At 44.9% G+C, this 17,009-nt stretch overlaps 1 protein-coding gene across 2 annotated transcripts in view; it reads left to right on the top strand.

Annotated features, from left to right (window-relative positions):
• EP300 (E1A binding protein p300) overlaps positions 1-17,009 on the top strand; it is a 256,187-nt gene that overhangs the window by 76,975 nt on the left and 162,203 nt on the right. For both annotated transcript variants that reach the window (XM_040408432.1, XM_040408434.1), the window contains exon 8: positions 15,226-15,363. In XM_040408432.1, coding sequence (XP_040264366.1) covers positions 15,226-15,363 — 138 coding nt within the window. The remainder of the gene's footprint in view (positions 1-15,225; positions 15,364-17,009) is intronic.

Genomic DNA, 17,009 nt, shown 5'->3' with positions numbered 1-17,009 from the left:
TGGGTCCTTAAGGGGTTAATCTTTCCTGGTAAGTTTTATCCTGCAATCCATGTACTAGTTTAGTAGCTCTTCTCTGAACTCTCTCTAGAGTATCTATATCCTTCTGGAGATATGGCCTCCAGTACTGAGCACAATACTCCAAATGAGGGCTCACTAGTGCTCTGTAGAGCTGCATGAGCACCTCCCTCTTTCTACTAGTAATGCCTCTCCCTATACACCCAAGCATTCTGCTAGCATTTCCTGCTGCTCTATGACATTGTCTGCCTACCTTTTTAAGTCTTCTGAAATAATGACCCCTAAATCCCTTTCCTCAGATACTGAGGTTAGGACTGTATCACTGATTTTATATTCTGCTCTTGGGTTTTTACGCCCCAGGTGCATTATCTTGCACTTATCAACATTAAATTTTAGTTGCCAGGTTTTTGACCATTCCTCTAGTTTTCCTAAATCCTTTTCCATTTGGTGTATCCCTCCAGGAACATCAACCCTGTTACAAATCTTTGTGTCATCAGCAAAAAGACACATCTTACCATCGAGGCCTTCTGCAATTTCGCTGATAAAGATATTAAAGAGGACCTTTCACCGATTCTTACTCTATGAACTAACTATACAGACATGTGGAGCGGCGCCCGGGGATCTCACTGCTCTTACTATTATCCCCGGGCGCCGCTCCGTTCTCCCGTTATGCCCTCCGGTATCTCCGCTCACTAAGTTATAGTAGGCGGAGATTCCAGTCACTAAGTTATGGTAGGCGGAGTCTGCCCTAGCGCTGGCCAATCGCAGCGCAGAGCTCACAGTCTGGGAGGTTATTTTCTCCCAGGCTGTGAGCTCTGCAATGCGATTGGCCAGCGCTAGGGCAGACTCCGCCTACCATAACTTAGGGAACGGAGATACCGGAGGACATAGCAGGAGAACGGAGCGGCGCCCGGGGATAATAGTAAGTGCAGAGAGATCCCCGGGCGCCGCTCCACATGTATGTATACTTAGTTCATAGGGTAAGAATCGGTGAAAGGTCCTCTTTAAACAATATGGGTCCCAGAACAGATCCCTGAGGTACCCCACTGGTAACAAGACCTTGGTCTGAATATACTCCATTGACTACAACCCTCTGTTGTCTGTCCCTCAGCCACTGCCTAATCCATTCAACAATATGGAAGTCTACGTACAGCCTTATTCTACATAATTACATAGAAACATAGAATGTGTCGGCAGATAAGAACCATTTGACCCATCTAGTCTGCCCAATATACTGAATACTATGGATAGCCCCCGGCCCTATCTTATATGAAGGATGGCCTTATGCCTATCCCATGCATGCTTAAACCCCTTCACTGTATTTGCAGCTACCACTTCTGCAGGAAGGCTATTCCATGCATCCACTACTCTCTCAGTAAAGTAATACTTCCTTATATTACTTTTAAACCTTTGCCCCTCTAATTTAAAACTGTGTCCTCTTGTGGTAGTTTTTCTTCTTTTAAATATGCTCTCTTCCTTTACCGAGTTGATTCCCTTTATGTATTTAAAAGTTTCTATCATATCCCCTCTGTCTCTTCTTTCTTCCAAGCTATACATATTAAGGTCCTTTAACCTTTCCTGGTAAGTTTTATCCTGCAATCCATGTACTAGTTTAGTAGCTCTTCTCTGAACTCTCTCTAGAGTATCTATATCCTTCTGGAGATATGGCCTCCAGTACTGCGCACAATACTCCAAGTGAGGTCTCACCAGTGTTCTGTACAGCGGCATAAGCACTTCACTCTTTCTACTGCTTATACCTCTCCCTATACATCCAAGCATTCTGCTGGCATTTCGTGCTGCTCTATTACATTGTCTTCCCACCTTTAAGTCTTCTGAAATAATTACTCCTAAATCCCTTTCCTCAGATACTAATCTACTTAAAAAACTAATCTTTATTTCCTGATAGAATAACCTTTTGGATGGTAATATATTATCCTCAAAAAGCATTTTATATCAAAAAAATCTGATTAAAATCAAAAAAATCTGATTAAAATCAAAAAAATCTGATTAAAATCAAAAAAATCTGATTAAAATACAAAAAAATCTGATTTAAATAAAAATAAACATTGATTTTTATCCACCCTGCCAACAATACTGCCACCCTATCCCGTAGTTTTTAAAATGGGGTCACTTTTTTGGAGTTTCTACTCTAGGGGTGCATCAGGGGGGGTTCAAATTGGACATGGTGTAAAAAAAAAAAAAAAAAAAAAACAGTCCAGCAAAATCTGCCTTCCAAAAACCGTATGGCATTCCTTTCCTTCTGCGCCCTGCCGTGTGCTCGTACAGCAGTTTACAACCACATATATGGGGTGTTTCTGTAAACTACAGAATCAGGGCCATAAATAATGAGTTTTGTTTGGCTGTTAACCATTGCTTTGTAACTGGAAAAACAATATTAAAATGGAAAATCTGCCAAAGTGATTTTTTTTAAATTGTATCTCTATTTTCCATTAAATCTTGTGCAACACCTAAAGGGTTAACAAAGTTTGTAAAATCAGTTTTTAATACCTTGAGGGGTGTAGTTTTTTAGATGGGGTCACTTTTATGGAGTTTCTACTCCAGGGGTGCATCAGGGGGGTTGAAATAGGACATGGTGTAAATAAACCGGTCCATAAAAATCAACCCCCGACTTCCGGTTCCGGCGCTGGGATGCTAGCAGCGGAGTGAAAGAGCTCCGGCGCCCGCACGTCTTCAGACTAGATCCCCACCGAGTGTTTATGTGTGAAAACACTATCAAAGCAGAAATTGAGGTCTACGTGATCGTTGTACCTGGTGCATGGAGCGGTATCTTCTGCGGAGCGGCAGCATTAAGTCCACCAAGCCGGCCAGTGCGGGAGACTCGCAAGACAAGATGGCGGAGACATGTGTGCCTACACCTGGATCGGTGATTGATATTCACAACGGGGGTGAGTCGCAAGCAGTGGAGCTGATGACGCCGATGGCAAAGGGCATCGATTATAAAGCGCTAGCTATAGAAGTGGCAACTTATTTGGCTCCTGATATCAGGGATACGCTGACGAAAACGCTGTCAGCGTCCCTGCAACAGCTACATGAGGTGATACACCAGCATGATGGCAAGTTGGAGCAGAGAGCGCAGTCTATTGAGAGTGACACTGCCAGTCATGCCCGCTCCCTGAATGAACTATCCAAACAAAATGCAATTTTAATGGATAGGGTGGAGGACTTGGAAAACAGGTCGAGGCGCAGCAATTTACGTTTGATAGGCCTACCAGAGTCGGTAAAAGCAATGGACTTGAAGGGTCTGTGTGAATTGGATTTGCCGCGGGCTCTGGGCCTAGAAGGTCGTCATAAGGTGGAAAGAGCACACAGAATTGGGCCCATTGAGAACTCACAAATGAAAAGTGGGGGAGACACATGGTGCTGTTGTAAAACCTAGACAAGTAATTATGAAGTACCTTGATTACTGTGACAAAGAAGCCATCTTAAGAGCATTCCGGAATAGGAAAAGCCCCCTCAGAATACAAGGAAATAATGTGCTGCTGTTTGCAGATTACTCGGCGGCGGTTGCAAAGAAAAGAAGAGAGTTTAGTAATGTGTGTTCACAGTTATATAAAAAAAAAATCAAATTCCAGCTGATATATCCAGCAAAACTGCGTGTCACCCATGCAGACGGATCTACAATTATTTTTCATGAGCCGTTGGCGGCAGAAGAAATGTTGGACTCTCTACAGAAAAGAAGTCAGGAGGGGGGAGAAGAACGCAGACAGAGATCCTCATCACCGCGACAGGATTTGATTGAAGGAGATAGGTGGCAGACGAATTCCCAAGATACTGAACGAAGACGTCGTGAAAGAGAGAGCCGTTCAGGGACTGACAACAGGCGTACTTCCAAGAGAGAAGTGCGATCGTATCCGAGGAGGTGACTGCTCCGGTGATAATTTGAATTATGGTTTAATATGATCTACTACTTATAGTAGTGGGGCCTATTGTTCAATGGGAGAGATCCCCCTTTTATGTTTATGTTTACAATTTACACTGATATTGATGAATAGGGGAAGGTATCATTTGAGATGCTTGACTGTTCAAGATTATACTTGATTGATAAGTGTAATGCTTAATCTGGGGGACAAAAGATCTTAGGCAAGTTATGACTTGAATTAGGAGGTCGAGCGGGAGCCGCAACCCAGAAAAAAGGAAGTTTAAATAAAATAAATACAGTTAGGGGCTGCTCTAACGGTTAGGGAAGGAGGGTCAGGGGGGTAAGGAAGGGAAGCTTATTTAGGGGTTCTGAAAAAGGGAAAAGGGGGAAAGAAAAAGGGGGGGGGGGAAGGAGGGTAAATAAAAAAAAACATTTTGTAACTTTTGTCCATTTTGAACGTAATTTGTATCCCGGCTACAAAGGTATTGGTTTTAAGGAAAATATAAGATGAAGATCATTTCTTGGAACATAAAAGGTCTGAGGTCACCCCATAAAAGATGGATGATTCTCAGACATTTAAAGAAACTCAAGCCTGACATTGTACTTCTCCAGGAGACTCATCTTGAGGAGAAGGATTTTGACAGGATGAAAAGGTTATGGGTGGGGGCAGTATTTGGTTCCTCGGCATGTGATAGGAAGGCAGGAGTGTTGACGTTGATTAATAAACAGCTCAATCATACGGTAATAGGGCACTCTGCTGATACAAAAGGCAGGTGGACACAGGTTCTGATACAGGTTCAAGATACACAATACAGCATTTATAACGTATATGGTCCCAATACTAATAATGGTGTTTTCTTTAGCGAATTGGAGTCAAAGGTGCTAGGGGACGCGAATCCTCATAAAATCATGGGAGGGGATTTTAACTCAGTGGTGAAAGGTGTGGAGGACAGAAAACGAGAAGGTAATAGGGTTGGAATTGATGGGCCACAGGACAATGTGATGCAACCCTTCATGGAGGGGGCTGGTCTGGTGGATCCTTGGCGCCAATTGCATCCGGATGATAGAGATTTTACGTTCTACTCCAACTCACAGCTCTCGTGGTCGAGGATTGATTATATACTTCTTTCCTCTCCGCTTTCATATAGGGTGGAGAGGGCGGAGATTGGCGACCTGGTTCTATCAGACCATGCTCCGGTATCCATAGAATTGTTTGAGTCATTCCCGAGAGGGCTAGATTATATCTGGCGCTTTCCTTCTCACCTGAGTACAAGGGAGGAATTTGTAGAAAAGCTAGCCATATGGTGGGAGGAGTTCAAGTCCGATAATGAGATACATTTAGATGACCCGCAGTTGTTTTGGAACACATCAAAGGTGGTGATGAGAGGTAAGATCATGGGGTATATAGGCAATATTAAAAAGAAGGCCCAAAAATCCTTTAGTGAAGCGAGCCAAAAAGTCAGGACAGCATACTCTAAATTCAGGGGTAACCCGTCTGATATTAACAGACAGAATTGGATCGTTGAACGACGAAATTTTGAAAAATGTGAGAGGGAAAAAGAGTCCCTGAGACAGTCAGAAATGGAAACGAAGCTATATAAGTATGGTAATAAATCAGGGAGGTTGCTAGCAAATCTAGCTAAGGGGATGAGGACTCCACAACACATTGCGTTTCTGGTGGACAAGGAGGGGAAAGGGAGTCATGATCCTGCAGTAATCAGCAACATTGTAGGCTCTTACTATGAAGCATTATATAAGGACGAAGGGGTGTGTGATCTGACAGATACAATTTTAAATAGAGTGAAACTTCCAAATTTGACCGAAGAACAATTACTCTGCTGATATATCATTGCAGGAATTGCAGGAGGCCATTAGACACTTAGGTAATTCCAAAGCCCCAGGGCCTGATGGGTTCACAGGGGAATATTTCAAGGAGCTTGTACCCCAGGTGTCTGCTGTCCTTTTGGAATTATTTAAGGGGGTTTTTCAAGGTAGTATGACATTGGACAATGAGAATGTCTTATATCAAGCTACTTCCCAAGCCAGGGAAGGATCCAACGTCACCAGGATCTTATAGACCCATATCATTAATTAATGTTGATGCGAAACTGCTGGCCAAGATTGTAGCGGATCGTTTAGCGAAATTTCTGCCCCAATTAATAGGAAAAGAACAGGTAGGGTTCGTGAAAGGTAGGTCTGCCGTGACAAATATAAGGACTGTTTTGACGGTCTTAGATCGAATTCAACATCTTCCAGTTAGGGGGGAGCTTCCAGCCATGCTCACCCTAGATGCGGAAAAGGCATTTGATAATGTCAGGTGGGCGTGGCTGGAAGCAGTTTTGGATAAGATGGGTTTTAGAGGAGCTTTTAGGGTCTATTTATCTCAAATGTATCGTAACCCGAGAGCAAGGGTATTTACTCAAGGCTTTTTATCTAAACCCTTTCAACTGCAAAAGGGTACCCGACAAGGTTGTCCGCTATCTCCTCTCCTGTTCAACTTAGCTCTAGAACCACTGGCCAGGGAATTGTGTGACTCTAATCTATTTGAGGGCATCAAGGTTGGAGGGTTTAGGGCAAAGGCGGCATTGTTCGCGGATGACATAATACTATTTTTAGCTCGCCCGAAACAACATCTGGGTAAGATCATGGAAATGCTATGTGAATTCGGGAAATACTCGGGTTATGCAGTGAATAGAAATAAATGTGAGTTGCTCCCGTTGGCCCAGGGTGATGATGGGAGAGATATTGGCACAGAGGAGTACGGCATCGCTAAACCGTCGACACAGATCACTTACCTAGGGATCAAAATAGGGAAATCGCCACATTCCATTTATAGGTTGAATTACTCACCTCTGTTTGCCAAAATTAAAAAAGATTTGGACAGATGGATGAATTTACCTCTATCCTTAATGGGACGTTGCCAACTCATTAAAATGATGGGGGCTGCGAAGCTAATGTATCCTTTGCAGACAATACCTGTTCTCCTGAGACATGCGGATATTAGTGACCTAGGGAAAAAATTCACTCGATTCTTGTGGAGAGGGAGGAAGGCAAGAATAGCGTTAAAAAAGTTGAAAGTTAGGAAGGACCAAGGAGGCCTTATTTTCCCAGATTTGAGGGGGTATAATATAGCATGCCTCAGCAGACACATATTGGATTGGGCAAATAAGACTTCGTTTTACTCAAATCTAGGTATCGAGAGTCAGCTGGCGGCTCCATGGAACCTGGTTTCTCTCCTTCACACCCAGGTGTCAAAACTCCCATTTATAGCGAGAAGGTCTCTTATTCTTCGGGACACAATCATTGCCTGGAAAAATGTTAGGAAGCTCTTTGGTTTGTCTTATTTGTTCTCAAAACATCTTCCTTTACAGGGTAATCCTAATTTTCCTCCTGGTTATAGCGAGAAATCTTTCCAAGAGTGGGAGAACAAGGGAATTATAAAGTTGGGAGATTTGATACACGAAAGAGAGGCCAGATGGGCATCACTGGAGAAATTAGTAGAGAGATGGGGCCTACAGAAACCAGCACAATTCCTGTATAGGCAAGTACATAGTTATGTGAGGAGCATTATACGGGATATTTCCAAAGAAGGGCAAAAGAACAAGTTTGACTCCTTTCTGATGCATAAATGTAGGATGTCTATCTCAGACATTTATAATGCTCTTAGGGCAACCTGGGAGGATCAGTTGGTAACTGGTCTGTTCAAGAGGTGGGAGAACCAGTTGGAGATAACGGACTTAGAGCCCATTGCTCGGGCAGGTATTCAGGCATTATATCAAGCAGTACCTAATGAACAGATGAGAGAAACACAGTTTAAGATTCTGCATAGGGCAATATATGGATTTGATTTTCCACCCTCCCAGGCTAGGCCGGATAGGATAACTGCTTGCCCAAAATGTTGCTCTCCAGGAACAGACTTGCTACATGGTTTATGGTCGTGCCCCAGTGTAGCTGGATTCTGGTCTCAGGTGTCCACAATTATGAAAAAACTAGGCAATATTGGGTGCAAATTATCACCACAGTTGGTCATATTTCAGGCTGAAGAGAAAGAAGCATCGGTTGATGAAAGGGGTAGGAAGAAGAAGGGTCTATCGGTTCTGGAACACAAGATTCTGCTAGAGGCAAAGCGCTGCCTATTGACACACTGGTTGTTGGCGAATGTTCCTAGTGCTGAGATGTTACAGAGCCGATTAAAACAGATATTTCTTTTAGAATGGAGAGATGCAATTACCAGAAAAGAAATATTGGGTAAAAAATGGTACAAAGTATGGAGGAGCTTTATGTTACAATACATTAATAGTTCGGAATATCCTTCTTTACTGGGACCTTTTAAACTTACAACTTGGTATCTACAGGAAGATTTGAAGGGACGATTGGGTACATTGAAAGTTTGATAATGCGAACGAGTAGTCTTATAAATCCGACTAACATCTGCTTTAGTTTCTAGTAGCCGAGACGATCAAGATGGACAAAAGGGGGAGGGGGGGGGGGGGGCGCGGTAGGGAAAGGAAGGGAGGCTGGGGGGAGGGAGGGCGTTTCCAGGGAGGGGATAAAGAGGGTAATAATAATATGTTTCCACTGATGTTAGTTAAATGGGGATTGTTATCCTCAAAATTTTGCATGGTCAATTGAATTTTCTCATTGTTGGATATGTCAATTGTTTGAAAGACGAAGGGGGGGAGGGAGAGGGAGGGGGGGAATTAGAGAATAAAAAGGGGAAAAACTGGGGAAAGTACATGTATTTCGTGCTGCAATTGAAATGACTGTTATATTTGATATCTTGACCAGCAATGGTTTTATTTGCAATCTGCCTGTACTTTTCCTTTAATAAAAGTCTATTTAAAAAAAAAAAAAATCAACCCCCCAAAAACCAAAACGGCGCACCTTTCACTCTATGCCCTGGTGTGTGGCCGTACAGTAGTTTATGGCCACATATGGGGTGTTTCAGGGCAATGAAGATTGTCTTGTTTGGCTGTTAACCCTTGCTTTGTTAGTGAAAAAAAAATGGGTTAAAATGGAAAATTAGGCAAAAAAATAAAATTCTCAAATTTCATCCCCATTTGCCAATAACTCTTGTGCAACACCTAAAGGGTTAACGACGTATGTAAAATCAGTTTTGAATACCTTGTGGGGTGTAGTTTATAGAATGGGGTGGTTTCTATTATGTAAGCCTCGCAAAGTGACTTCAGACCTGTAGTGGTCCCTAAAAATTGGGTTTTTGTAAATTTCTGAAAAATTTCAAGATTTGCTCCTAAACTTCTAAGCCTTGTAACATCCCCAAAAAATAAAATATCATTCCCAAAATGCTACAAACATGAAGTAGACATATGGGGAATGTAAAGTCATCACAATTTTTGGGGCTATTACTATGTATTACAGAAGTAGAGAAACTGAATTTTTGGTAAATTAGGTATTATGCAAAAAAAATATTTTTTTTTTACTTCATTTTACCAGTGTCATGAAGTACAATTTGTGACGAAAAAACAATCTCGGAATGGCCTGGATAAGTCAAAGCCTTTTAAAGTTATCACCACTTAAAGTGACACTGGTCAGATTTGCAAAAAATGGCCTTGTCCTTAAGGTGAAATAAGGCTGTGTCCCTAAGGGGTTAAAGGAGCTGTAGGCATATCTGGCAAGTACTGGCTGTGTGGTACATGTGACAACAATCTACCGTATTCTTCATATGTCTTGGCAATAGGGTAGAGTGGCAAGACTAAAGACTTTTCTTACGAAGAAAAACATCCAAGCCAGGCTACATTTTGCAAAAACACATCTGAAGTCTCCCAAAAGCATGTGGGAAAAGGTGTTATAGTCTAATGAAACCAGATATGTTTGGCTCAAAAACAACACTGCACATCACCAAAAGAACACCATAACCACAGTGAAGGATGGTGGTGGCAGCATCATGTTTTTGGGCTGTTTTTCTTCAGCTGGAACTAGGGCCTTAGTTGAAGAGATTCTGTGACCAGTTTTTTACCCCCCCATTTAAAAATATGGTTATGTTCATGGAGCTCTAGCGATTCCTAATGTGGTCTTATAACCGAAATCTGTAGGCTCATTTTGTCTAAAAAACGTTATAACTAACCTTTCATTCATCTCACAAAGGGGATGCTCATGTCTTCCAGATGCCGCCCGCACCCGCCGCCGTTCGTGCCCAGCTCCTCCTTTGCTATCATCAGCGCCGCCTCAGAATCCTTTGCTACGCCTCCGGCTCTCCCTCACTCCCCCCTCCTTCTCTAACATCCCGCGTGCGCACAGGCCTCTGACAGGCTGGCGCCAGTGTTCAGGTCATCGGGAGGTTGAGCGAAGTGCCGGCGCATGCGCACTTCGCTCCATGAAGCCAAACGGAGAAGTCCGCACGTGCGCATCAGGCACAGGCCTGTGCGCACGCGCGGGATGTTAGAGAAGATGGAGGGGGGAGTGAGGGAGAGCCGGAGGCGTAGCAAAGGATTCTGAGGCGGCGCTGATGACAGCAAAGGAGGAGCTGGGCACGAACGGCGGCGGGTGCGGGCGGCATCTGGAAGACATGAGCATCCCCTTGGGCACCTTTTGTTAGATGCATGACAGGTTAGTTATAACGTTTTTTAGACAAAATGAGCCTACAGATTTCGGTTATAAGACCACATTAGGAATCGCTAGAGCTCCAAGAACATAACCATATTTTTAAATAGGGGGGTAAAAAACTGGTGACAGAATCCCTTTAAGCTAGAGGGAATTATGAACAGTTCCAAATACCAGTCAATATTGGCACAAAACCTTCAGGCTTCTGCTAGAAGGCTGAACATGAAGAGGAACTTCATATTTCAGCATGACAACGTACATGCATACATCCAAATCAACAAAAGAAATGGCTTCACCAGAAAAAGATTAAAGTTTTGGAATGGCCCAGCCAGAGCCCAGACCTGAAACCGATTTAATAATCTGTGGGGTGATCTGAAGAGAGTTGTCCTCAGGAGATGCTCTCGCAATCTGACCGATTTTGGAGTGGTTTTGCAAAGAGTGGGCAAATCTTGCCAAGTCAAAATGTGCCATGCTCAAAGACTCATACCCAAAAAGACTGAGTGCTGTAATAAAATCAAAAGGTGCTTCAACAAAGTATTAGTTTAAGGGTGTGCACACTTATGCAACCATATTATTTTATTTTTATATTTTTTCTTCCCTCTACCTGAAAGATTTCAGTTTGTTTTTCAATAGAGTTGTACAGTTTATAGGTCACATTAAAATTGGAAAAAGTTCTGAAAAGATTTCTCTTTTTTTTTTCTTTTTTTTTTTTTTTCATTAAAGAAACCTGACATTTTAACAGGGGTGTGTAGACTTTTTATATCCACTGTATTTTGCAACAGATTCATAATGCATTTGTAGCTTCTGCGGAAAATACGGCCTCATTCTTGGCCTTGTCCCAAATAGGATCTTGTATGGGGTCGGTAAGGGGTGTGACCCTACCATCTTCCAGACCTTGGGTTAGACTAGCAGTGAATGCTGGACCCTGATCGCTCTCGATGACCTCAGGTTCCCCGAACCTACAGTTTCCTGCATTAGTTTCTTAGCACTGGTGGTTGCTGTCTGGTTTCGGACGGGGTAGGCTTCTGGCCACCCAGAGAACAGGTCTATCATTACTAGCACATATTGAAACCCTTGGCACATTTTGTATTGGTGGGTGGGGCCCATCGGCCACTGAGGCTATTAAAGGATATAGGGCTCTCTGTAGGCATTCTCTCTCATTCCTTGTGTCCAGATTCTTCTTCGAGAGCTGACTCTTTGCCAGGTTTCCTTTTTCCATGGGAGTGGCCTGTTTCAGCATTAGTTTCAGTAGGTCCCATGTGACTTTTTGCTCCAGGTCTTCCTGTGCTACCATAATCTGGTCTGATTGGACTCTTTCCTCTTCCACTGCTGCTTTTCTGGCTGCTTGGTCAGTTTAGGTGTTTCCTCTGGCCTCAGAGGTGTCAGCTCGAGTATGGGCCTTTACCTTGATCACTGCCACTTGGGTGGGCAGGCGTACTGATGCCATTAGAGCCGCTACTACTGAAGCATTCTTGATTGGTGTTCCTGTGCCTGCGATGTAATCCCAGGCATTCCATATTACTCCAGAGTCATGAACTACTCCAAAGGCTATCTAGAATCTGTGTAGATATTAGCGGTAGAGTCTTTTGCCATGAGGCAGGCTTTGGTGAGGGCAAGGAGTTCAGCCTCCTGTGCTGACTGGTCTGGGCCCGTCTTCCACACAGCACCTCATGCTCACTAGTGACTGCCATGGCTGTATGCAACCTCCCCCTTGTCATCGGCGTACCTTGAGCTGTCCACAAAGTCCAATGTGGGTTTGTCAGAGGAGTGTCTTAGGCTGATTATGGAGTCCCTACTTCAGCTTCCAGCATTGTAATGCAATCATGTTCTTGTTCCTTGTAAAATCAGTTGAGGTCCATAGTTCTTCCTGAAGATCCTCTTCAGCATGTAGATAAATAAAACCTTCAGAATCTCCAATATACTCCCGCCTTGAAAGAGGAAGTAGTACGGAGTCAAGGCTCTTAGAATAGTAACCCAGGGGTCTATTGCGGCCACCATGAGTTTGAGTAAGGACTCCAGTCGCGTGGCCCTGATGTTACATGATATAAAGTCGAAAAGGAAGGTTGTAGTTGGGGATGCCAAGAGCAGGGGCAGATGCAATGGCGGCCTTCAATGACTGAAAGGCTTCTCCGGCCTCCATTGTTATCTTAAAAGGAGTAGTAGCATTGCAGGGAATGCAGTCATATAGGGGCTGCATTAGGACTGAAGCATCAGGGATCCAGGGTCTGCAGTAGGAGGTGAGCCCCAGAAAGGTTTGCAGCTGATGAGGGGTGTCTGGGAGTTGAATGTCAGTGATGGCCTTTTTCCTGGCATCAGTGAGGTGCTTGCTACCTTGAGAGATACATTGACTTAGGAAGACAACTTTGGGGAGACATAGCTGCAATGTGGCTTGAGACTCGACAGCCAGCTGGGTAAAGGAGAGTGTTACAGGGAGAGGTAGTGATTTTGATTGCCCCATTCTGCAGGAGGGCCTGCACTTGGAGTGTAATAGCATCCTGTTGTGAGACAGAAAGCGGATATTGCGCTTTGTATGGTAGGACTTTGGGGTTTTTCAGGGTCACAGTGACTGGTGGGACATCGAGGCGTCCGATATCCGGGGGTCCTTTTGCCCAGAGTGTATCGGGGATGAGGTGCAAATTGGTTTGCAGTAAATCCCCCTGTTCATATGAATCAGTGACCTGGAGAGTTGTTAATGCCATGAGGAGGCGAGTGTCATCCGGTTGTACGGCAGTATCAAGGGTGACTGTCCCATCCTCTCTGAATTGTATGTTGGCTTGGATTTTCTGAAGATGATCAGAGTCTAGCAGATTGAAGGGGCAAGTTTGGCCTACAACAAATTGCGACATTACTCCAGCTGGAAGGTGGAGCCGAGGGGTGTTAGTCCGGGAGAAGCCAGGGGAAGTGACCAAGTGGCTTGGTAACGGGGTTGTGTTGCACGACCCCTTCTAGTCCTGAACAGGGTAATTGAATGTCAGTGAGCCAGGAAGGGGGTACGGCAGTCTCATAAAACACTGCGGGCTGCACCAGTGTCTACAAGAAATGAAAGTTCCTTCCCCGCTACCTTGAGAGTCACTCAAGGGGCAGGACCGGTGGGAGGAGCAGAGATTGTCATACATGGAGTGTCCCTCCCTGCACTGGTTTGCCACCGTCTTATTGCTGGAGCAGTCTAGAGACCTCTGTATAGAGTAATCACTGGACCTGATGAAGTTTGAGTTCCAGACAAGCACACTCTGGGCTGCTGCGGACCGCTCTCCCCCTTCTCTGAGTCAGACAACCGGGCTGTACTCCGATACAGGCAAATAGGAGAACTCGTCAGTGATGCTTGTCAACAGTCTTCAGTTTTTAAACACAATACATCAAGACTTTAAAACACATGGGGTTCTTAATTTCATGCCCTCGAGGACGCCCCAAGCTGACACTGCACTTCTCCCTAAGACAGGCACGGATGGACTACACCAAAGGACACATGGAGGTAAGCTAAAACTGTTTTCTTACCTCTTATCATGGGCCTGCAGTCCCAGTGTCCGCTAATGAGGTCCTCCTCGTCTGGTCATTGGGGGTGCTGGATCAGGGGATCCTATCCTCGAGCCCCACGTTGGGCGCCAACTGTTTGGTCCCTGGTTAAACTGCCAGTACGTTTGATGTACTGCTCCAAATCGATGTTAAATGAGTTAAGTGAATGTTACGTGCACGGAAAGATCAAAATGAGACACTCACACAGCTGGGGGTCAAAGCAAGATCTCTAGTTTATTGCTTAACAGACGACATTATATAGGGCAGTAAATATAGAACAGGAAGAAGCAGGGGCGGTAGGATGGCGTATATCTTTGCTATTTTTCTAAAAACTCTATTTTCTGTCACATCTATGTGCAAGAGGAAGTTCCCCCTTCCAGATGGGGGGGAAGCTGCTTGCTTGAGATGAACAGAAACTGTCTTGAAATGAAACATGAAAGTAAGATTCTTGTTCTAGGCGTTGGCTGGGTGCCTGGCTGCCATTTTAGCTAAAGTATAGTTCTCAACAAGCAAGTATCCATTTTGTCTCAATATTCCATAACATCACAACGATATCAACTTTTTCCAGGAAAACATAACACTTGGTATGCAAAAAAAATAAAATATTGTTTTCATAAAGCTTTTTAGGAGGGAAAACCCTCTAATTTGCTTGATATTTTTGTTGGTTGTTTATAAAGCCCACTGTGTTTGGATAATTTTATTACAAGAAGTCAGTATGTTGAAATGTTTAGAATAGAATTCAATTAAAGGGGTTCTGCACTTTGTTTTAACTGATGATCTATCCTCTGGATAGATCATCAGCTTCTGATCGGCGGTGGTCCGACACCCGGGACCCCTGCCGATCAGATGTTTGAGAAGGCAGCGCCGCGGCCTTCTCACTGTTTACCGCCGGCCCAGTGACGTCACGACTAGTATCAACTAGCGTGGGCGGGGCTAAGCTCCATTCAAGTGAACAGAGCTTAGCCGCACCCATGCTAGTTGATACTAGTCGTGACGTCACTGGGCCGGCGGTAAACGGTGAGAAGGCTGCGGCGCTACTGGAGCGCCGCTGCCTTCTCAAACAGCTGATCGGCGGGGTTCCTGGGTGTCGGACCCCTGCCGATCAGAATCTGATCTATCCAGAGGATAGATCATCAGTTAAAACAAAGTGCAGAACCCCTTTAGGCATTTCTTAATACTGTAGTTTAGTTTTTTTTCCCAATTATGGTGTCTGTCTTTTTAATTTGATGCGATAACTATTTATTTGCGTTTTATAGTGTAATGATGGGTGATGGTGGCAACGTTTCCAATTTGGGATCTATGCCTACAGCAGCTCCTCCATCTAGCACTGCAGTACGAAAACCCTGGCATGAGGATATAACACAAGACTTAAGGAATCACCTAGTTCACAAACTGTAAGTATTACTTTTATAAAGAAATAAAATATAAAGTATTCACAGACTATTTGCAGAATAGCTTGTAAATATTTATTTATTGACCTTAGATAAATTTGAAATGATACCATGTAACATCACTATCACTTTGCTCTGCACGTCATGCACCTGCTCAGATTCATCCCTCCATTTTACAGCATCCCACAGAAGTGCAGGGCCATCCTGGCTGTGGGAACCTGACTGGGCAAGGTCCCTGTCCTGGGCAGTGGAAGACCTCTCTAAAATCTCCCATTCCATCCTTTTCTTTACTGGGTCGTTTGGTTGAGAAATCGCCATCGGTGCAGTCCGCACCGTCGCAAGGCGCACAAACCAGGAGCAGGTCACCATTCCTCCTCTGACGCCTCCGCATCCCCTCCCTCTCCTGGTTCCCGATCATTGCGCGTCACCTAAAAGGGAGGGCGCCTATCGGAGGCTGAGATTGCGGATTCGGATATAGAGATGGACCTGTAGCAGTCTTCCAAGATTGCGTCCATGGTGGATAGTCTGATTTCTGCTATCCGTGACACCTTCCAGTTTCAGGAGGAACTTCCCTCCACCAGGGAATGTCATTTTAGCGTTCAAGGCAGACCTCTAAGTCCTTCCCATTACACGGTGACTTTTCTGTAGTTGTCGCAAAAGCTTGGGACCAGCCAGGCCTACGCTTCATTGTTCCAAAGCGATCGGACCTGCTCTACCCTTTTCCAGCTGATTGCGTGGAAAAATGGGCCTCTCCTCCGAAGGTGGATCCACCGGTTGCTTGCCTAGCTAAGAACACTGCTATCCCAGTGGCAGACGGCTCCTCTCTTCAGGACCCGGTAGATCGGCGCATTGACTCGCTCTCCAAGTCTATCTTTGTGGCCAGTGGTTCAGCATTATGACCAATCTTCGCATCTGCATGGGTAGCCAAGGCGGTCTTGGAGTGGGCCCTCTGTTTGAACCAAGACCTTGCAGCCGATCTCCCCCCTGCGGAGCTTCAGTCATTGGCGGTACAAATTTCCCAAGCAGGTAAGTATCTCTGAAGCGGCTCTGGAGGCGGGGACGATGGTCGCCCGCTCCTCGGCTCTCGTGGTATCTATCCGCCGAGAGCTATGGCTAAAAGTCTGGGCGGCAGATTCGTCCTCTAAACCGCTCGCTTTCGAGGCTTCCTTTTGCCGGGTCGAGACTCTGTGGTGCCTGGGTGGATGAGATTATTTCGGAAGCAATGGGTGGGAGAAGCACCCATCTGCCTCAACCCAAGGCGAAGCGTTCCTTTCGTCCTAGAGTTCCATCCTCCCATTACCAGTCTGTTTGCTGATTTTCGGGCACCCGTCCGGCAGCCTTCTCTACGGTTAGACCATCCACTCGGGACCAGCGAAAGGGTCCGTCCTTTAAACCCCAGCCAGCTTGGTGTCCGCGGGCTCAGCATCCTCGTTCCGCTCCCGGGAAACAGCCTTTAGCATGAAGGTGTGGCGCCCCCCCCCTCACAGGTAGGGGCTGTCTCCTTCTCTTTCAGGAGATTTGGGGGACCCATATTTCGGACGCATGGGCACTCAAGGTTGTTATAAGATATTGTTCAAGTTTATCCTGCCCAACAGTTTTTTCCTCTCTCAACCTCCCAGGGATACAGTTTGGGCTGTGGCATTCTTTCA

Source organism: Bufo bufo, chromosome 9, assembly GCF_905171765.1.
Source record: "Bufo bufo chromosome 9, aBufBuf1.1, whole genome shotgun sequence".
NCBI lineage: Eukaryota > Metazoa > Chordata > Amphibia > Anura > Bufonidae > Bufo > Bufo bufo.
The sequence above is the reverse complement of the archived record's forward strand: the minus strand, read 5'-3'. Positions and strand labels throughout refer to the sequence as shown.